We start from the raw sequence: 23,619 nt of genomic DNA on the forward strand, positions 1-23,619 counted from the left end.
GGGCACCGGCCAGTCTCATAAACCCCCTATTTCACGTTGGGGAAACGCATACCACGTTTTTCCAGTTAGATAAAAAAGGATACAAGTGGTTATACAATTCATAACGCCATGACAAACTTTTCTTGAATATATAATCAACTTTATTGCATAAGAGGTGCTGGAGTATAATTCAATAAACACTTATAGTACACAATAAACACTTTGATAATTGTGTCTAAGTGTAGTGCAGTGACACTAACTGGTAACAATCCTTAAGACGGACTATAACAAAACTTATTATTTGGACAGTTGCAAGCGCAAGTTTACAAATAGAACGAAATAATATTGCTTTGTAAACGCTACCAGTTGAACACGATCGTGATTGGTTTTGGATCTTACGTGCGTACGAATATAAATTTCATCTTAAATTAAAAAAATGCAATCTTTCGTAACACACACTGAGCTGGTTATTTTTATTTCACACACGAACACATGAATCAACGCACGCGTTATCGTCTGTATCCTTACATTCTGTATATGGAGCTGGGAGTAAAACAAATAAACACCTGTAGTTCGTACGACCTCAGAACAGAGTATACTCGAAATGACATCAAGTTGATTCATGAAAATATTGATAGTCTGTTTTAAGCCTTACATATAGCAATCGTTAAGAGAGCACTCAGTAGATTTAATGTGTTTACCTTTTAATGTACATACTCACACCACATATGGTATTACCACTGGCAGTGACGTCAGTAGAAGTTATTGGAATTTTTCTCTCAAGATATTTATAAGAGTCTAGGGTCTTAGTTAGCACTGCATTCCTTTGTCTCAGGAAAGATGTAAAGCTTTTGCTTAGGGGTTAATTTTTTTTCCAGATATTTTTGTTGTCTATAAAACGTATATTTTGACTGCCTGTCCTGACCTTGTTGGTCTCGTAGCTAGATTTATGACCGCAGATCCCGAGCCCTGGGTTCCAATCCTAGGTTTGGCCGATAAAGACGTAGTTTTTTAATAAAGTGGGTTTTTCTATTGAGAAATTGTCAGTAACAATCCGGAATCGGAAGATACATTCCCGTACCTTGGAAAGCACGTAAGCCCACGTCCTGCGACTGAACTCTTTCTGGTCGTGTAAGATTTTCCATTCTTTCCGATTATGAGAGGGCAGGAATTGTGAGTGCTTCTTTATTTGTCACACACTTGTGCACTATAATATGTCCAGCGAGGTTGGCTAGTTTTCCTTGAGATTTACATGATGCAGTCATGACGATACCATCATGTATTCTATAAGAATGAGTGCAAAGAGATAACTGCTGTAACCTAAATTGGACATTGGACTAAGTTGACCTCCAGATTGTGATCAGATCGTGTCTACCACTTCTAAAGTTCACTGTTCCGTACTCATAGCACAGCACAGTGAACAAAATTAGAACACCTGACGTAATTATATATCTGTCAGCGCCAACTAACTTCCTTCCATTAAACCAGAGCGCTTGCGAAGTATTGTAAATAATACTTACTGAATATAGACTTGGATTACGTACTGTTGGTATAAGGTGTTTATAATGGAAAAAATATAAAGTGCGTGGCAGAAGTTAATCTTCAGAAGCGTTTTTATTTTGGAACGATATGTAGCAACATCGCAGTCAAATTATTTAACAGGGAAATTTTAGTATAATTGCGTCTAAAGAAGTTGTACTGCTCTACTAAAAACTATAATGTTGTAATTATCTAATTAGGCAATTAAATCTTATAATCGTATTACTTGTAATGACTAAATTGATACTTTTAGTCGTTCTGACGAATAAGAAAACTGAAAAAGTATTGTTTAACTAATCAATCCCAAAATGAAATTTATAGTAAAGGCCGATATTCGATAGTCTTGACTGAAATAAATAGAAAAAGCAACCCAAAAAGGAAAAGGACAGATAGCAAAGTCTGCCAATATAGATTCCTAAAATAACATTATTCGATTAAACGAATGGAAACAGATTTAATGAAAATATGATTTGACTATCGAAAACTAACTCTCATTTCTTGAATTGAATAAAGATTAACATTGTATTTTAAATGATTTAATTTGTCGAAATTACCTTAAATAAACATTCGGTACCCGACTACGGAGCCTGAATTCAGCTGGAATGTTTAACTTAACTATGGTGCACTCTAGATCACATTAAGATCCTGAATTATAAATATAATTTGTATTTGTGAAATGGGCTTTGTTGCTTTGCTAGCATTATCGCGTTAGTTCGGTTAAACTTATAAAATCACGTCACGTGATTTTCGCGATTTTTACGTTATCGGGTTTTACTTTGTACACTTTTAATTGTTTTTTTTAAATATAAACCTTAATGATATGTATATGTAACTCCTCAGCTCTCAAAATGAGTATTCTAATATGTTTGAAAAAGTACTTCGAAAGGTTGATTTTCTTCCAATAAAAAGCCACGAAAAAATATATTTCGGCAAAAAAAAACACGCTTTTTTAACATAAAATTAAATTTTAAACCTTTTTTGTAAAAACTCTGTCAATCATTTTGATGAAGTCATATTGGTAAAAACAACAGTCGCGTATGTACGATCGGCACTCGTTTAACGTTAACAGCTATTAATATATGGTGTTTTTTGGGGCAATAATGAATTACACACATTAAACTCCAGAAAAGTTGTTTACAAAGTGCCAGATGATATTGGAATGAGGAATGTCTGGTTGGAACTCGCAAAACGAGATCCTTATCAACTAAAAGTCGATTGTATTTATGTGAGGATCATTCAATGTTAGTTAAGCCCCCTTATTAAAATCTATTAATACTTTGCTCTTTTTGCTGCAATGAAGTTGATCCACCTACAATTACTATGAAAGTTGATGGATATGTACCTATTTGTTTACACGGAACTGACAGTTTTTGCCTATATGACGTCACACCATGGCGGCATGTTTTAGGTCACGTGATATACAGATTAAAAATTACGCCTTTATTTTATATAATAAAACAATGTATTTTTATGACTCAAAATCAAAATATTTAACATATATAGTATTTCTACATAAATTTTATTTTTTATCAAAATTTCATAATTTATCTTTACTACCGAAAATGCCGTATTATCTTTATGTATAATAGGAGCAAAACTGGCAGACGTTTGCCTACCTGTGAATTCTTATATACCATGACGAGCAGTTGAAAGTAGTTAATAAGCTGCTACGCCATCTAGTGGCGTGTTTCACCAAAGTGAATCGTAAAAAAACCTTATCCATGAAAAAATACATTTAAGTGCCAACTTTCATGGTGATCGGTCAAACGGTGTCGAGGTCTATTGATTTCAAGTCATACAGTCTACCTATACATACCTATATAAATATGTGCACATATTATTAATTTATAAGAAATAAAGTTTAGTTTACTTTGAACCAATTTTGGCTCGATACGAATATATCATATTAGATTCGTTAAAGGTATTCCAAGTTCGAAATGTTTTCAACGTCACTATTCGGCCTTCACCAATGAATAAATACTTAGGCCATTCGGAATGTTCTACATTGCACGCCGCGGTTCCCGCCCTTAATGCGGACAAACGGGAGTAGGATGGATATAGTTCAAAACACGTGGCGTCTCCAACGATCTGTGTGTCTTCCATAGCACAATAACGGCGTCAGTTTACTTGATATGATTGTGTCGTTCCAGTCCCAAGTTATTTTATGAAGAAAGAGACGGCCTGCGATTTTTAAACGAGATATGCCGTTGTGCCCGCATTCATAGACTTGGGGACCGCAATGGCGTCGTTGGGACCGATATGTTTTGGCACTAAGCCTGTTCTATTGTGAGACGCGGTGTGATGTGAATTGTGGTCTAGCAGTGTAATAAAATGTGAGGAAATGAGAGCATATAAGCCCGTAACTATTTTTTTTTTAATAGGTTTGTCATCCTGGTAATTGGTCTTGGCCTGATGGTAAGTGGTCACCACCCATAACCATTGCCATTGTACGAATTATTTTCATTAATCATATCGTCATCGTCAATGCGCCATCGACCTTGGGAACTAGCTGCACCGGAAAACGACAATATTAAGTTTTGCTGTTTGGCGGTAGAATGTGATGAGTGGGTGGTACCTACCTACATGGGCTTACACAAAGCCCTAATACCAAATATTTAAATATTAAATAAGCGCCCAAAACAAGTTACCAGTGGAATATATAAACGTTTGCTAATGATGTTTTTTTGCATTTTCTAGAATATTCTGTCTGTTATATTTTTACATTCCGCTCTCGACAAAGGATCGTTTGTGAGGACATTGTCTTTGAGAATTCTTCAAGTGTCCGCTTTAATTAATTTTACTATCTCGTTTAATGCGACCATGAATAGTACTTATGCTGTTCATTCTACGTGAATTAATTTTAAAATCCTGTTTTCTCAGCGATTCGACTTCAAACTATAACATTTTATAATTCGTTTTGTTTCTTTATTTATTTAAAATAAATTTATACTCGTGTGTCGAATGATTTTATATGATATATAATTAAAATACAATAGCTTTAACGTTTCTGATTTTGAATATTAGAAAATTACACCTCTTGATTTATATTAATGATGGTACATATGTCTGGAACGAATTTTGTTTAAAATATTGTTTTTTCCGTCATTGTTTTAATGAAACTCAGCCACGCGTGCTGTCGAAACATACATGCTTTAAATGTTTGTGTGTACATAACGTGTTATATTATAATAATTAGAGAAGGATAATAATCATGAATGGCTGGTCAAATAATAAAGCATTTTTTTCTATGTCTCCAAAATATATTACACCAAAACTCTATATTTTTAAACGAAGTATTGACGCGCCGTCATGACATCTGTGAAACGCCCCTTATTCCTTGTTACATGTATCTGTTGAAGCCATTCGAAATATAATCAACGCCCCTATTCATACGTGAATTAATAAATCTGATTACACAATTGTTAAGCTTTCGCTGCGATATTTTGTTGCATATAACACAATAATTAATATATTCTTTCTTCGTAATACTTCCTATATCGTGTCAACAGACGATGTTGCAGAGCTCATTAGATATGACAAAATATATGCACGTCGATGTGTTTAAAATTTAATGAGGAAACAGATTGTCGACCGCTTTTACTCTTTTCTGTGATATCGGATAATAATTCTTCCCGGCTCCTATATTTAACGAACCGTTATTGTAAATCAGCGTGACGTTACTTAAGTCATTTAGTACTGAAGCACAACAAGTGACCGGGTGCAAGCAGAGTTCTGGTGATCTCCCCTTCACAAAAATATTTTTAAGACCTAGTCGGTTCACCGATAGACTCTGTCTTTACCAATATCTGCGAGGCACCCCACTGCATGTAAAGCATGATATTCCATCCCACGGAACGATTTGAATATAATTCTTCTGTAGACAAAACCGATCCAATATATATTAAACGGACATTTGCCAATACTTCCATATGACATAAGTAAAATTCATTTCATTCAAATTTATTTTTAGTAGCAGCACAAAAAAAGCATTCACTAAACAAGTTAAGTGAATTGTTGGTAGAAAATCTACCAGCCCTGAAACTTATTTTCCTACGTTCTTAGCTAAATATTTTTTTAATTCACCTCAAATATATAAAACAAAAAGCAGAGAGCAATTTTTGGCGCTAAAATAAATAGTGGTTAGCGGGGGAGGGGGGCCTTGACTCTCAAACTGGAACTGCGGTCAGTGAATGATAATGACAGTATTTATAATTTGTGTCTAATTTATCTGAGTGTGTATTTTTTGTTCTCGTGAAACTCGTTCTCCTTTATGATAAATACCTTCATGGTACTTGGCCTTACCTAGGTTGTATGGTAATGGTAACACTGGTTTTCGATTAGATGTGTATTCATACTTAAGTTTTTAAATACATTGCGAGTTATAATCATGTCAAACATGTAAGTCATTGACGAGATGTTTTTTGTTAAAAACGCATTTGGTAAAATCGACATTGTAAATGAGCCTTAATCATCAGCAAGATAAACTCTTCGTTCATTCTCATATTGTTAGTTCTCTCTGATACTGTCAATTAACGTACCAGTTTGTATAAAAACAACACTAATTGCTATTGGTTAAAATAGATTGTTCAAATAAAATATTTTAGTTTCTCGATCTGTGTAGATATTTGTTATCAGTACAAATTGACTTAGTAATCCGATGGTTTATTTAAAGTGGAACAATGCGTGTCTTGGCAATACAATCGGATCAATCTAGTTTTAAATACATTTGCGTTTGTGCTGAATGCGAATGTCCTTATAAGAGGTAAGTTAGCGATTATTATTTCACATTGACCTATTTCGTTAGAAGGACATAAGGCAGATATTAATTTAATAGTTTATTAACAAAATCAATGTCATAAAACATTATTTTAAGTAATGTACAAAAAAAATGCCAATTATATCAAAACAAACTGAGTGAATTTTGCTGAACTGTACCGCCAAAGGCAATTTCATTTGTAAATATTTGAACATGTTTGTCAAGTAAAGCAGGAAATTGGCAAACGATGATATTGAGCAAATCCATAAGGTTGAAACCTGCTTCAGTGTTACTGCCAGCTGTAATGTATTCGAAATTACATAAACATCTCGTAATGTTTTCAAAAGCGATCACGCAAATCTGAGGACATTGAGAGCGACTTGAGAAATTTTGGATAAAATTACGATCAACCGCAAGAAATGGCACCTAATGCTAATTCAAATTACATTATAAGGAAATCAATGTTAGTCTTCTTGCAAATCATAATTTTAGTCTTTTAGTAGCTGTTATATAAAAAAGATCAAATAACATTAATGTTTATACTTTAATAAAGTTTCTATTTAATGCAATTAATTTTTACGTTAATGGTTATTTGAAATAATTTCGCTCAATCATTGATAATATTTGTCAACTTGGTAAACCGATCCAGCAAATTGATATTAAATTTGTTCGGAGGAATTTATACCATATAAAGGCGACCCATTTCATTTCACTGGTTTACCAATATTACCTTCATCGTATTCTGTCAGGTAAGATGAGATAAAGATGTCCGTGTAAAATATAAATGGGAAAGTTTTTGGAATAAATAACGCAAGGCTTGAGCGAAATATCGGACTATTTTCTGCCCTATCCTTCTAAATCTCTGAGGATTTCATAAAATCCTACAAAATAAAATATTGTTTTGGACATGTATTAATTTAAAAAAAATATCTCTTATTGGTTAATTCAGGAAATGAAAGTCAAGAAAATTGTACCAGTCGTCAAGTCTTACGGAATTTCTTGATCATGCGCAGTTAATTACACAAATATGTCACTTGTAAATTGTAATACCTTTGCTCTTATGTAAGTGTATAAAACCTGACGTTGGGTTGCAGGTTTTGTAATCTGATCGATTCATAACTTGTAATATATTGTGCCATAAAAATTAAACCAGCCGTTACATTGTAATAATTAAATTTATGTATGTAAATGTTCAAATTTAAACAATTTTGCATACAGTTGCAGTCAAACTATACTTTTAAACTTTGCTGTATTTCCTTCAGGCGATCTAAGTGGATTTAAAACTTGTAGTTGTAGTGGAATTTTTCTACGGGGTAACCGATGGCCTTTCAGCCAGCTCCACGATGTAGGTACTTATGCATGTGTAAGATACGAAAATAATAATGTTGCAAGTCAACACGTGAGTATTGAATCGATATTCGTATCTTTCTTCGTAAATTTCGCAATGTATTTAACTTGCAAGGCAATTTTTAAGAACGAATATAATATAGTTTCATCACATAGACATAACACGAAATATGAGAAAACCTTGCTCTACTCCGTTTGTTATTTTTGTTAAGCAAACACTGAGATTATTTGGACCTCTCAAATGACTTGTTCGAAAATATTTATATTGGTTTTCTTTTTCATTCTTTCTATTCTTATTCCGTACGTGCAATATATTATATTTTCTGTGGAAATATAAATTATCGTCTCTCGTTCACAGCAAGCACTAAGTAAGGAACCTCAACTGATGATTGACTTAATAAAAAAACTTATTGAGAATTATCATAATTGCAAATTTTATTACAACGAAAATAACAGCTTTATTTTCAACTTGCATTGCTCCAATTTATTCAACAATAATACTGTTTCTTTCGTGTAAATCTGTATGTCGAGCACGTCCAACCGCTACTTGCTTTGCATCGATTCGTTTTATTTCCCTGACAGCGACTTCGAGTGCTTTCAAGTCTTCATATTTTGTCTCTCTCTAATCATAACGATTTACGGAAACGTGAAAGAGACGAATGATACTACCGTAGATAATTTTATGAAAGATATATTGATACGGAGCGCGTAACACATTCACCTAGTTAACGCTATTACTTGTTATTGCAAATGGTCCGTTGTCCAAAACGCGTAACTGTTTTGAACAATTGTAACTATATTAAAATCATGAATGTTGCAAAAATTTTACGTCGCTGTTAGTACATGCGCAAATCTATTGACAGGACGTTAATAAGAAGCGTCAACTTAAGAAAAACTTTAGAACAATATTCTTTGACTGAAACATAAGAATTGAGACCATACTGTATTTAATGTAACTTGTTATTAGGGTGTTTTGCATCAAGGAATCTTCATACATATGTATGACATACTTGTAATTTATATGCAAAGTTGTCAGTTATCAGTGTAAGCAAATGGCAGTTTAAGGCTAGACGCCGGTTTCGGGTTATCGTAGCAGTGGGTCAACCGCAGACCGTTGCGACGCGGCGCCGGCCTTGTGATCGCGCTTCTATTTTCAATTACATTTATTCATTCCACATTTCTTAGATAGCTTAATATATCTCAATAGCGATTTCTTAAGCTGATTTTATATTCGTGTAAATAATAAATCAAAGTCATATGTTCATTGTCAAATGTAGTTCGTTCTTATGGTGTGATCTCTGTTACAAAACTGGTAATCGTTTGTTTTGCATCAATAATGAAGACATTTTATCAATGGAAACAGATTGTGCGGCTCTTATTGTCAAAGAATTTTGCAATTTTGATTTCGCTTTGTGAATCTTTTATCACACATGTAATTTTATTAAGTGGAGTATTGTTTTAAGTATTAAGACTGGGTGCTGGTTTTGTATTTGGTCAGTCGAGCACCGGTTTTAACGACCTTGCGCAGGCGCACGTTCACTTGCCGATCTATGATGCTTTGAAATGTTTGTCAACTGATTGTTTTTATTTTTATTATCTGTCAGCTGTGTTTCGTTGATAAGCTTTTGAAATGGTATCTATACTTTTTTAATGTTAATTACAACGCTTGATTTATTAAAAACTTTGTAATGAGATTACTTTCTCACTCAATATCAAAGATTTGTTAATCTCAAATGAAATCTCCAAAACCTTAAAGAAACAATCTTTACGTTCTGTTAAAGTAACAATCGCTGTGTTTCTGTTTTTGTGCGACTTTTGTCTTTATTATAACTAAATCATTGTGGACAGCTATCATCGTTATTGTTAATGTAATGGCATTGACCTTCAGCAGTATTATCACCTTGAGCGAATCCTATTGTTGTCAAGCAACAGGTGTTTCACGCTATGTGCGATGTGACGCACTAAAACAAGCAATACAACAGATGGTTTATACAACACGTAAGGCTTCACAGATTAGTGGCGATACGGGAAGAAGCATATGGGACACGGCAGAGGATGTCAAGATTAATATCCTGCCAACAGTGAAAATTAACAAAAATTGTTTCCGTTGAATCATATTTACAGATTAAATATCAACATAGCTTTTACCTAGTGATTACAAGCAGGCAGTACTAGTACAAGTTAGGGAACCTAATATCGAAGAGAAGAAACTGACCATTATATAGAAAGTATTTCTTTTTTTATATCTGCTAGCAAAACAGCGCTTGTTTTATTATGACTTGAAGACTTTAATGTTATTATGCGCTAGAGCACGCTTTCCATTAAGCGACACGTCGCTGACTACGCATGCGTCAAGCCAGTCGCTCACGGCCGTTCGGTTGGGCCGCACGCGTTTTATTCTCGAATCTTGTGATCGATAAACAATTAAGATTTTATACGTCACCAAGTTTTAATCCGAACGTTAAAGTGTACAGTGCAAAAACAAATGTTTCGTGCTTAAACACTTGGACTTCCAAGGTTGAATGTGTTAAAGTGAAAAAAAATTGGAGAATCGCGAATGTTTTGATATCGTCACGCTTGTTGATTGTTTTTTATCGGTACTTATGCATTATTATTTCCCCTATTAGTATACTTAACGTGACTTCGAATTTTATTTTTATATTTTTGGTCTCGTGATGTTATAATTTTGTCTCGTATGGAATAACTACTCCTTTCAAATATTATGCATAAAATGAATCATTTATACATAAGGATACGAAAATTTGTGTGGGATTTTAGCCCACTTGACGCCTTATGTTTCCTTCAAGTATTACAAGTAGATATAGTCGAAGGTGAAATCTTAGATGAAAACGAATCTGAGATTCATCAAAACCGGCTATTGTATATTTCTCCTTAGATAGAACAATAGAGAATTTGCGGTCTTTTTATAGACGAGATTTATATTTAAATTAATTCATTTTTGGAATATAAAAAAACAGCTTAGTTTATTAATTATTATATAATAATAATATAATTCGACGATGTTGGTTAACGTCAACAGGAAATATCTGAAGCGAAATAAAAATTATAATAATAAATGCTTTATTTTTGTCACCTCTATAATGATCTCAATAACTTGGAAATTTCGTGAGAGTATATTTATCAAATGATACCCATAGCATAAATATATTATTTTCTCACGCATTCGTTATCAATCGAGATATACCGAGTGTGAAAATAAAGTTGGAGAGTTTGCGAAAAACTGTTGTAACTGGATTGAACTATTTTATTTATTATTACAAGTGCATTTGAATTCATTCACACAATCTTTTGATATAGAGTATTTTGAAAAAATTTAAGATCTTTTAGTCCACATAATATGTTGATAGTCTTCGAATCATCAACATCCATCCTTTCTGTTTGTTTTAAAAATGCGATTTTAACCATTTGACTTTTGACATCAAATGTTCATATAAAACCATTTACGGACCAGACAGAACATTTAATATATGTAAATGTTCGATGTTCGATAGTAAAGATCTCAAACCTCTTCATGTAATTGATCATTTGTTCCATACACGTGAATAAGACAGTCTTCATAAACTGTCATAAAAAAAATCGTTATTCAAAAAAGAAGATTTCGTAGAAGCCTTTGAGGTTGTTTATCATTTAATTATATCATTGTTTGGAACCTTGTTGTTCTGATAAAACAATTGGTGTATTGTTTGTCTCCTTGCAAGCGAGATATGATATCTGAACAAGATAATCATGACTTGCTCTTAGTCTCATCACCTTTACAACGAATACGAAGCAGTTTACGACAGCTTTGTTTTCATTTATTATTACGTAGTCTAATTAAGCTCACGTTTTATATTCATGCAAAATAATTTTCATTTCATTGTGCAACATTTCACTACGATTTTTGACTTTTAAATTATCGCTTCGTAAAAAATTGTCTATTAAATGCAGGTTATTAGGTAATTCGGTTGCTTCATTATCTTTATTAGAAAATTAATTAGAACATAAAAGTGATTCCTCATCGTAAGATTTATCTTAATATACGTCGTTTGTGAATCGTAACTTTTTTAAATCCATTAATTTCGTATTAAAGTGGGTATAAAAAAATGAAAGCGATAAAACAACGTCTATGTTCAGAGCTGAATAAAGATCAGCTGCTAGGGTTGTCTAGTTCCTGCTTTTAATAAAAAAAAAATGAAAGCTAAACTTCAATTCCAAATGTGAGTGAAACCATCAGATACAGTTGAAATACACAATAAAAGATTAATTAGTACTTCCGTGGTGCTATAAAGTGTTAACAATGTATTACGAAAAGCAATGTTTCAGTTAGTGTTCTAGAGGAAGTTCGGTCCAAATATCTCATTTCATAGTCGAGTCTCATTAAACATTAATTACCTACTAAGCTATTAAACTGCGCTGATTTCTCATCGTGTATGTAAAAGTCGACCTTTTGCGGAAATATATTTTGTTTAGCTTCATTTTATCCATTTTCGTTCTAGATTTTATAAGTTTTTGCATTTCCGTCTACTGCAATATTTTAATCATTTTTAGATTTCTCTTCGTTGATAACTTTTTTTGATGATTATCAAATGATCTGTACCAGTGGCACTAAAAAAATCATTTCAAGATGGAGATCATTTTTAAATATATTTCTTACTTAAATACACTGTTGTAATCTTTGAGTTCTGCGGTTGAAAGATGTTCATCTATACTAATAAGACAAGCGAAAGTAACTCTGTCTGTCCGTCTGTTTCTCTCACGGCCAAACCATTGAACCGAATCTGATGAAATTTCGTATGAAGCAAGCATAAAATCCAAGGAAGGATATAGGTTACTTTTTATACCTAATAGGAAAAAGTGAAGCCGCGTGCGACCACTAGTTTCATATAAAAGATGATAACAAAAATGTCACTGTACTATCATTTATCGTTTTCTTGATAATGTCGTTATCAAATTACCTGCTATGTTCAATGATAGTTAAATATCTAAAGTAATTGATAGAATTATCTCATGGCACGTCATTAAGACTGCATTAGACGGTATCGCTAAAGGCGTTGATGTTATAATTAATGATAATGTCAATTAAAAACGAATCATCGTACCCATTTAAGTTATCGAGAAAGACTTTTTACCCCAATGTAGGATAATATTTTGTTTTTGGAATAACATAACATATATCATATTCATAGTGATGTTAGAATGACTTATTAATATTATAAGAAATATTAGACTTTTAAATAAATGCCCGCATTGGAGCAGCGTGGTGGAATATGCTCCATACCTTCTCCTCAACGGGAGAGGAGGCCTTAGCCCAGCAGTGGGAAATTTACAGGCTGATTATGTTTATGTTATGTAAATAAATGTTGTAAGATTATGATATTAAAATAGTAGAGTTAGCGTTAACTGTACTGTAAGCCAAGGGTCCATTATATCATACCCGATATCAGTAGTTGGAACTACAGTATTTATCATACCGATTTGAACTACCCACCTACTCACACAAAACTCGCTCCTGAATAAATAAATACGAGAAGGTGAACGTGTCGTAAGTTTGAATAAAAGGGCGTTGAATTTATGAGCTCACGTAGCCGTAATGCGTTCACTTAGTTTGCATGGCAAGCAGGATCTATTTTGAGTTTGAGACAATGTCACGTTTTCTTCGCATGCAAATATTTTATAAATTAATTGCAATGCTTCCATGTCTATAATGAAAACATAGCGCATAACAGTAAAGTATTAAATATGAAATAAAACTAAGATAACTAACACAACAATATTAAGTATTGCTGTTTGGTGGTAGAATCCCTGATGAGGAGATGGTACTTACCCAGACGGACTTTCAAGCATTACCACCAAGTTAAAGTTTCAAAGTTCTCTGTCAAAGATGTCACTTTCTTTGAAATCATTCTAATAAGAGTGATATGTGATATTCATTTCCATTCTATTCTGTGTATGCTGCGTAATAATATTGTAAATATGAAAATCATTATATAAGGAATATAAATTCGCTTTAAAATATCAGGAAATGAGCGAAGCATCGCTTAAGACTTACGAGCTATTCATTTGAAGATGATTTATGGACGGTAATAGATATTCTTCGGTATCTTCCTGACAAGGAACTATTTTTCGTTCTTTTTGGTCATTATATTTATCATTTTCGTATGCATAAAGACTAATAGTTTTACCGTAGAGTTTAAATTTAAATGAATACACAATGTCGTTTAGTACATTTTTTAAATGACTGTTGTCATAAAAATGTCTATCATTGATACATGATGTGTTCTTGTAGTGTGTGTTTATATTTGTCGGTATTTTTTTACCAGTTACCTCTTTAAATCTATATTTTAAATATACGGTCGTAACGTATGATATTTTTACGAATTATATGGTTGAATGGATTCGGTAATATTTGGGTCACAAATGTAGGAATGAATTTTCCTCAAGGCGTAATTGGGAGCTTATTGGAATTGTATTAACGAACATACGACGTGTTCGAATATTGATTTTCGGTTTTTACCGAATATGTCGATTTTAGTGTGTATTGCCATTTTGGATATTTGTAATGAAACGGTTGCTGGTTGTTTTCATATCATATTAATTGTAAATAACTAAGCATTTTTATTCCGACGAAATATCTTTCTTGTTTATATTGATGTTTATAAAGGAAATGAATAAACAATTGGGCTAATAATTAGCGGAATTGTTAAGTGATTACGTTCGTGTTTACTCAGCTGCTGAAGTTACGCTTGACTGAAATTGAATTGTGAATGCGACCTTTTCAAGTTTGAGGCTGATTCCCTTTTCACATTTAAACTATTATATCGAATTCACGGTCAAAATTATTTTTTATTTGTCAAAATGACTTCACGATTAAGATAAACGTTGTAGTCATTTTATTGATTTGATGTTTTTTCTGCTAAGGTTGTCTTCATCTTCCTGATTTGCTTATGTTAGGAAACAATGATAGTTATTTAATACAAGATATATTTTTGGTAGGAAATGATATATCGCTGATAAAGTTATGTCACATGTCAATCTGATGTATTATATATGAGTATTAGACCTCTTCCTCAACTCGTAACTAGCCTTTCGTAATTGACACTCTTTTTCCTTGATATCTTCTTACAACAGATAAATGAGCTTAAGGGAAGCGTCATGATAGATGCTGACATCCTGATTAAACCCTTTCTAGGAAGACAACTGGCATACCGAGAAGAGAAAGAAGAAGTCGTCGTACAGACGAATGAAAAGTATAAACATGAAAAAATCTAAAATTTCGATTGTCATACTGCCTAGTAATAAAAATATGTAAGCACATCAAAATAACACGATTCCATAAGTCCAAATAATAAAATATACACCAACGGCATAAAACACAATGATATGAAAAGATAAAACAAAAAAAAAATGTTTGATTTTGTCAATGTCAGCATAGTGCCTTAAATCTATAAGTGTACTGATATTTAAATCGAGTTTCTTGAATACCAATTTGTCGTTATGAGTCTTGTTTAAATCCAGTTTTTATTTTGTATTTACTATCTGTTTGAAGGAGTTCGTTTTTAAAAGCATCTAAAGTGAATTGGATATATCACACTTGTATTCTTTAACAGCGTTCACCCTTTACTTGTTAAGTATTTTTCAAACGTACTCGAGATCTCTTTCTTAAGTTTCAAAATATCTTTTTAAAGGTATTTTTGCTACGTTTTCAATTGAGTTCCATTTTTAAAATACGAAGTTTTTATTTATTATAAATACCATAAGGGATGGCACTAGTTTCTTATATTGACTTTTAAAAATGAAAATCCATCAATATTACAGTTACGCTAAGATGATTTATACAGTAAGTGTTCTGCATTTGTACGAGTATGAATATATCTTTGGATGTTTTCAAAAGGTTAACAGAGTATTCAGAGAGCTGTAGAGATTTAAGATCGTTATTTGCTTAGCGAAGCTGGTCACTGTTTCGTGTTGCCTGGGTCAACGTCCACGACTACACATCGACGCGACGATGTAAGTAGGTACTGCTCGCATCTCGAAAGGCACAGATAATGTTCAAATGAAATTTATTTTCGTATACTAATATATACGCACTTATTTCAAAACATTTCCTTGTACATAAAACCGTGTGATTTCGAATTACTTTTTGAAAATTAACAATAAAATAAAAAAAATAATTTTAAAAGGAAGCAGAATTTATTTTAATATAATAATAAATAAATAATTGCTAAATTTAGCCAATTCGAAGATACCTATGGCGTGAAGGTAAAAAAGGAAAAAATGACATTGGAAATGAAATATGTAAATATTCATACCGGATGTTAATATGTAGGTAATCAGATAAGTAAAATTTTATTACTTTAAAATTAAATAGAAAATTCAAACATGACATTCATGTCATTAAGTAACAAAGTAGCTTGACAAAGTAACTTATGTCTATATTTAAAATGTAAACAGAACCTAACGCTTGATTTAACCTGTACAGCTTTCTATCTGTTCTGTAAGTGGTACATGGTTGAAGTGGTCAGACTTTTACACCATTTAAGAGCACTTGCATAAACTTGGTATGTAAATTAGAGTTGGATTATCTTTTTTCGCTTCTCGAATACAGTTTCCAGTAATGTTCCTGTTTTCTTTAAGTTTTTATCGAAAACATTTACGTAACTACAATGAATAAAGATCGCACAGTGTCTCTCAGTTTATAAAGTGAATTTGGTTCTCATTGCTGCAACTTTCGTCTCGTTACGTATATATTTATCGTTTGTTATTTGTATCGCGTAAAATTTTCGGACGGTTCGAAGTACTTAAGTCGGAAGAACATAAAAAGCGATACGAGAGATCACGAGAATATAAAACAGCTTGTCACAGTTCAACTTTATAACGTGCAATACTACGCGAAGTGCACTCGTTTTGAACCGATGCTGACTAAAGAACTCGTTGATGGCTGTCATGTCAAAACCAAAGTATCGCATTGTGCAGTCCATTGTCTACGTTCTGAACGCAGAAGTCATCTTAAACGTGTTAAGAACACGTATTTTCCAGCTACTTTACGTTAACTAGACAATTCTAGCTATATGTTACTGCATTCGCTTTCTTTTGTATTTGTTTCGATTAAATTGTTTCTATCCTTTGATTTTAATACGTAATTGTCAGTCATAAATCACAGATTGACTTTGCCGGACAAAAAATTGATCATCTCGTCAAAGTGGTCATTGACAAAAACCGCAGCCAATCGCAATTTACCGACACATTTTTTGTTTATCAATGAATAACATTGAGTTATATTGGCGTCTACAACATTTTTCACTTTTTTACCTGACTCGCTTAGACCAAAAGAAAACTAGAATTAACAATATTAAGACTTTTTTTCGTTATATTACAACTGGCTATGTTGATATAGTTTCTATGCCTACAGAACTCTGATGCAAATTACACGAAACAAAATTATTTGTCTCTAAACTTGATAGAAGAATATAACCATTTAAAGCAACGTCCTCAAACGATCCTAGAATTGAAGGTAGCGTTACTAAGCCTGTGAGCCAATGCAAAATGTCGAAACTTCTTGTCGCAACGTCGGACAATCGCCGATTCGCCACGTTACGTCACCGCCGATAGATGGCGCTCTCACTTTCACTGAACGTGATTATTAAGTCGAGAAAATGATATAATCGGCGCTGTGCAGTACTGATTGTTACTCTGAGAATTCCCATACACCCAAAAACCTTCCCTTATAATATTCTCATTACGTAGAATTTTAGTATTCATTTAGGATTACCTAAATGACAAACAGTTATTATTAGAAACTAACAGTACCTATACAAATTTTGCAGTTGCAATTCTTTTATATAATCACGACATGCAAAACAGACACTAAGCTTTTAATTGATTTATTTGAAATATATTTGTATTCTCTTCTAGACAATCCTAAGATGAACAGAGAATGTAATACAAAAAATATAATATCAACAACAATAAACACATAGGCACACGACATAAAAATAATAGCGACACATGAACCCGCACTTGTTTAAACCAGAGGCAATAAAAAGAGGAAAACGAAACGAGCGAAGAAATTGTGTTTACAGTTTGTAGGTAGTAAACAGAAGGTAACATCTAATTATGACTATGCCGCGTCTAGAATAAAATTTAAAATTTCAAAACCATCTCGAGAATCGTAATTAATATTAATCCCACAATTTCTCGAGAAGTTTAGAGCAGAACTGTTAACCTTACATTCGAGTTGCGACATGAATTTAAAACTTGTTCAGCACTCCTTGACATTTTCGAAGGTCAAAATTTTAGTATATTAAGTTAATTTATCGTCTTAAAGCTTTTTAAAATTGAAACCAATAAATTTACACGAGGTAAGGCTTAATAAATCTGGCCTGGTTTATTATTCTTCGCAAGGCCCATGTTTTCATAATGCTGCTCCATCCGTAAAGTTGGAACAATGTGTGTTTTATGTTTATCCACGCGAGCATGTCTTGCGAAAAGTATCCTTGAAAACATGTCGTCTTTATAAGTCTAGTGTATAATAGATATATGAGATCCACGTCCACATGTTTTAGCTCTAGTTTTTCGAATCTAGAAATTTATAGCATATGTATAGCTAAAATAATAAATGGGTCTCAAAACAAATCATTGATTTCTTCTTATATTTATTGTGATTTATTGATATATATTTGATTGCTCTTTGTTGTACTAAAATTTTATATTAAAGAATATATTTGAATACAACTTCTATGTCGGAAAAATTTAAAACTGAACACGTAGTGGTTCTGTCAATCCTTGATGTCTGGATTGTTAATAATAATATCGTGCGATTTCTGAGGACTCGGATTAGTCCTTAACGTTTTAAAGCTGTCTCGCTTGCTCAAATCATAAATTGCAAATAAAACATTTCATTATTATATTTCAACTTCTATGCAAATAATTATTTTATTCAGTGTCTATAATGTGGGACTTGTTAAAAGTTAAGACCTCGATGTTTGTTTTAACTTTCGCTTTCACCATCGAATCGGTTTTTTGTTAAAGCAATTGCAAAAATATACTTTTATTGTATCTTTGAATTATCTTCAACAGTTTGTTAAAAAAAAACGTTTTTCTTTTGTTTTATCCTAACATTTACATATTATATTCATAACTTTGTAATGGTTACCTTAATAGCGAAACCTGTTTCCTCGATCAGTCATCCCGAGGTCGACGCGGGTCAGGCTGACAATGACCTTTTTAGGTCAGAGGAATACCAAGCGGCCTGACGGATATTGCATGCACTTCCTCACGTGCCTTATCTTTTTAATCATCCACATCATGTAGCCAGAGATGCGGAAAGAGCTTTGGCAATTTTGAATAAGTGAACTGCATAAAAATAAAATTTAATCAAGTTATTTAAAATTAATCGACGTAAACATTTAAGGATATAAATAACCCAAGGTAATGCACGTTTACTTTGTTATTACCACGTCTTAAGCAACTTATCGCGGCACATTAATTGGCTTGCCGAAATAAACACTTATCGTTTATCGAACTTGTAAATAGCTTTACTTCATAAGGCATTGAAATTCAAATGAGCAATTTAGAACGTGCTCAGATATCAGCGACCTCAGCGATGTCCTTTTATGTATATCGTAAGGAACAATTTGAAGACTGAAGGATGACTCGCTATGATTATCACAATCAAATGTGTAGGCTATTGTTTATGAGTCTCTTTGGGTTGATCAGATGATTCATATAGCAGCAAATGGTATAAAACGTGAAATAAATATCACTTTGAAACTAAAAGTACAAAAAAAGTATGACCATTTGCGAATCTATCATAATAAAAGTCTAGGTGTACCAATGATCTTAATTACCTGACCTCTAATCAAAGTTTGCAGCTTACGTAAAGTATTTAATTAAAAATATTATTTTTTATATACCTTTTATAAGAAATTTGTGTTAACATTACATAATAGTCCGTTACGATTAAAGCTGCTACATAACAGCCCTTTTCACCAATAAGCCAAATTGAGACATAATCCAGCGCCGGTTTTAATTATGCCAGTAATATATAAACTGACCAATAAAATATTTTTTATGTTTTTTTTTTTCTTTTTTTCGGCAATTATTAATATCTATATCTATCTATATCTATCGTAAGTTTTTTAAGTATACGTATGTAAACGTGTGAGAAAATTTGAAATTTCGCATATAACCCCTTGATAATTATGCTAATTATAGCCTGAACGTGTTCGCGTTGACAGACACCATTCAACATATTGTCCTATTTATGTGTTAATTCAACGTCTGCGCGTAAATAAGCTCGCATTATAGAGGCACGAACGGATTTAGGTTAATTAGTGACTATTTCTGCTCTGACGCCCGACTGGATACGATGTGTGATTTCTGTATGATCTGCTTCTATTGTTTCATTATTATTTGTCTTCGTTAATGATCCATTGTTAAGATTTTAAGTTGGAGGTAAAGGTGCTACTGTCACGTACATAGTCAGTCATCGGTAGAAAGTATAACTTTCGCCGGCTGGATTTTTCAAATTTTAAATTATTCGGTTTCGCGGAGACATTGTGATCTTATCGCGTTTTATTTTCATTTTTGTCGTAATCGTACATAATATTCTGACACTTTAAATTTTTAAATTATATCAGAATTATCATATTAATAAAATTGTGGTCTACGGTTTAATCATTATTAAATTTTATAAATAATTTTATATCTTGTTAGTGATCTGATGAGCCTTATTTACGGTATTTTGAATTGATTTATTTGAAGATACGAGATTATAATAAAAATAATCATGAACTTACTTCTTTTTTTGTCCCTATCTAGACTATAGCATTCCATTTATATATTTAAAAACATGTAAAGACATTTTTAATGTTAAATATTTTCGTAATCCAATACAATTTATTGAATTTATTACATACGATTAATGTACTGGTCAGTACGCGTATTACGCGTTGACCAAAGCCTTTAGCAACTTCCCCGTTAACTGTTATGCAAAATTGACCAACTTGCATCATAACAATAGACAATTCGGTCTCTTTATGTGTAATACCTTGTTCTCAGTAACGTCAGCTTCACACGACTATTACGTGTATTACAGTACGATGGTTTATATGTCCCTGTATCAAGAGTGAAGACAATAGCGTCGTGGAAATGTATTGTGTGAAGGGGTCATTGCGATATCGATGATATCCATCAACATTGTTATCATTTTCTCTAACCCTTTTATGCTTTTAAAGGTCATTTTAAAAGGATAACGGAGTTTCTAATGAAAATGTTAATTTTGTAACTTTATCAACAAAGTTTTAAAACGACAGAATTTCGGAATGTTGATTATATTCAAAAAAACAACGAAGTAACTTTTCCACTCCATCTAAACGTAAAGCTTGCGCTAGATTTGGGGTCAAGAATAATTCAGAAGTTCGTATCGAAGCTGAACCGCATCTGCAAACTTTGGGTCTTCAATCTTATACCGTTAAGCTTATGAGACATTTATCTGATCAAAAATTTATCATGTGAGCGTGTGGTTGCGTTTTGTTGCTGAATTTGAAATAGGAAATTGTCGGTAATTATCTAGGCTTCTATATAATTCAAGCTCTCATTATTTTTGATTACGAAAGAGCCTAGCATATTGTAGCATGCTACAAAATTAGATATTCCTTGTTTAATTCATATTATAAACGACATATTGATGTTCTATATTGATCAACTCGTGTTATGACAGTCATGGAGTTCCCCGAATCATTAATTCATTAGTAGTTCAATGTCATTCATCGTTGTACACGTTACTAATCGCTGTATTGTGTTAACTTATTAGTATGCGCAAACTGTATCGGATGGCTATGGTACGTATAGTGTTGGCTGAAGTTAATACGTTTAATGCAATAAGAGGATGGGCAGGGCTTGGTAATTAATCGGATAGGATTAGTGCCTTTGTTATTTTAGAAATTTCCTCGATTTATTTTTGATTATCTAATACTAGAATATTCCAGAAGAGCTCACTGGCTCTTTAGGAATTGAATATAGATAAATCAACAGGTGAACTTAGTTGCTCACGACATGTGTGTGCGAATTTTTTAGTTCAGTTAGCACTATCTAAGGATGGTGCTATCTTAAGAATAACATTGGTAAAAATGAATAAAAGGTTAAGCAATACGATTCGTAAAGGACACATTACATGTATGCCCTATGCTTTGGAAGATTTGTAAGGATTACAGACTTAGACGAATGAAAAGGTGCTTTACATCATTTTTTATGTCTTTTCTAAATTCATCTTAATTGTTATTTACAAGTTCGTGTGAATTGAAAGTAAAACACTAAATCCGAATAAAAGCAATGATCAAATGAAACTAAATATTTTGCGAAATGTAATGCTTTGTAATTGTTCGTGATTTATATAACGTGTTCATTTTGAAACGAATTTGCTCCGTCATCATTACTGAACGTAGCAAATACTATGTTAATTTAATTGTACCGTTTATATATCAATTATCTACTAATTTGTTTTATCGGCTGTTATGTTATTATTTGTTTTTCTAATAATCATTTTTAGAACTATAATGATATTGTCTTAATAAAAGTTGATCTTGAAATATTGGCTCAAGACTCAGATAAAATCGTTTTGTTAAATGTCGTCATCGTTAAATATAAATTAATTAAGGCAGCTACTAGATGTTCCTATGAAGGGGCACTGCAGGTGTGCTAGACAACGGTTGACTGTTAATGTTATTAGGATCACCCTCTCGGGACTATCTTGTTTTTAACTATTATAGTATAAAAAATAAAATAATTTATGACTACGGAAACTAAAGCTGATTTACATGAAGAAATAAATAAGATCTTTACAAATAAAACGTATATACGGTAAAGCGTTTATTTGTGTTAAACGCGCTCATTTCAGGATCTACAAATCTGATTTGATCTATTTGTTTTCGAGTTAGACATCCCATATTAGAGATTGCTATAGACTACGTAATCTCACGTTACGACCCACTTGAGTTTAATTCAGATAAATCCGTGTGGAATTTTAGGATTAAGCTTATTAGAAAACGATCAAGCTTTCAATGTATAGTAGATTGGCAATAAAGAGAAAAGATATCATAAATGTGTATATAGTTAGGTGTTGTAGTTCTTACTGTAATCGCATTTACGTTATTTACTTCTATATTATGGCACGTGTACGTGATATTAGTTAATTCTTACATTGTTTTGTCCTTCACGTGTTGTAAAACGTTTAAAACGTTCAATTATGGCACTTTTTTATTCGTCACTAATCTTTATTACCATGCAAATGGTCTATATTTACGTTAATATCCAGCACGTTTTCTCTGCGCGTGCGCAACATGATGCGTGTCGCGCGTAACATGCGTGGAACGATCTGCTCTGATTGCAGCTTTCTTATCCCGGGGTAGGTGATTGGGTGACATTAAAATTAGGTCCGAACATATATTTATAACTTGTATAATAATTATGTTTACTTATTTTCTTCGTCGTCAGTCGTCGTCGTAATACTTCTTCAGTTGACAGTAAAATTTCAAGGTGATACGTGAAAGCAACGGTCCTATATGCAACGATTATGTAATAATTCCTCGCGCACAAGAATACATTACTGTCAGTTATACTGAGTTATTATTTTACGTTATTTCAAGTTAAGTTCGTCACACACTAAACGTATGTAGGTACTAGAATATTTTCTTTTATTTAGTCTATCAACTTAAAGGTTAAAAGTCCAAAAGCCAAATTTTTTGATCACAGTAATGTTCACAAAAGCATTTATAAAGATAAAATTACAGCATTCCTTTGTTTGTGATCGTTACGTTCTCTCTGTTCATTTGTGATATATAATCAAACCGTACATATAATTCAATTTAATTAATCCAATCGGTATCAGCGTTCGCATAATAACATAAAAAGCTAAATTCCCAACGGCACGTTCCGTAAACAATTCGAAAGTGAATGGAACGCGTCCTATCGCCCTCATGCCGTCTGTATTCACCTGTCAG

The 23,619-nt window shown here is 32.6% G+C and overlaps 1 protein-coding gene across 6 annotated transcripts in view; it reads left to right on the forward strand.

The window, feature by feature from the left end:
* The window catches only part of Siz (schizo), a 163,505-nt gene that overhangs the window by 98,431 nt on the left and 41,455 nt on the right, over nt 1-23,619 (forward strand). For 2 of the 6 annotated variants that reach the window (XM_026630047.2, XM_026630056.2), the window contains exon 1: nt 9,938-10,218. The exons of 1 other annotated variant lie outside the window; for it this stretch is intronic. In XM_026630047.2, coding sequence (XP_026485832.1) covers nt 9,968-10,218 — 251 coding nt within the window. In that variant the 5' untranslated portion in view covers nt 9,938-9,967. Of the gene's footprint in view, nt 1-6,174; nt 6,281-9,937; nt 10,219-23,619 lie in introns of those variants that run through there. 3 more of the 6 variants (XM_026630106.2, XM_026630082.2, XM_026630071.2) reach the window with 3 other exon arrangements.

Source organism: Vanessa tameamea, chromosome 26 (genome assembly GCF_037043105.1).
Source record: "Vanessa tameamea isolate UH-Manoa-2023 chromosome 26, ilVanTame1 primary haplotype, whole genome shotgun sequence".
Lineage (NCBI taxonomy): Eukaryota > Metazoa > Arthropoda > Insecta > Lepidoptera > Nymphalidae > Vanessa > Vanessa tameamea.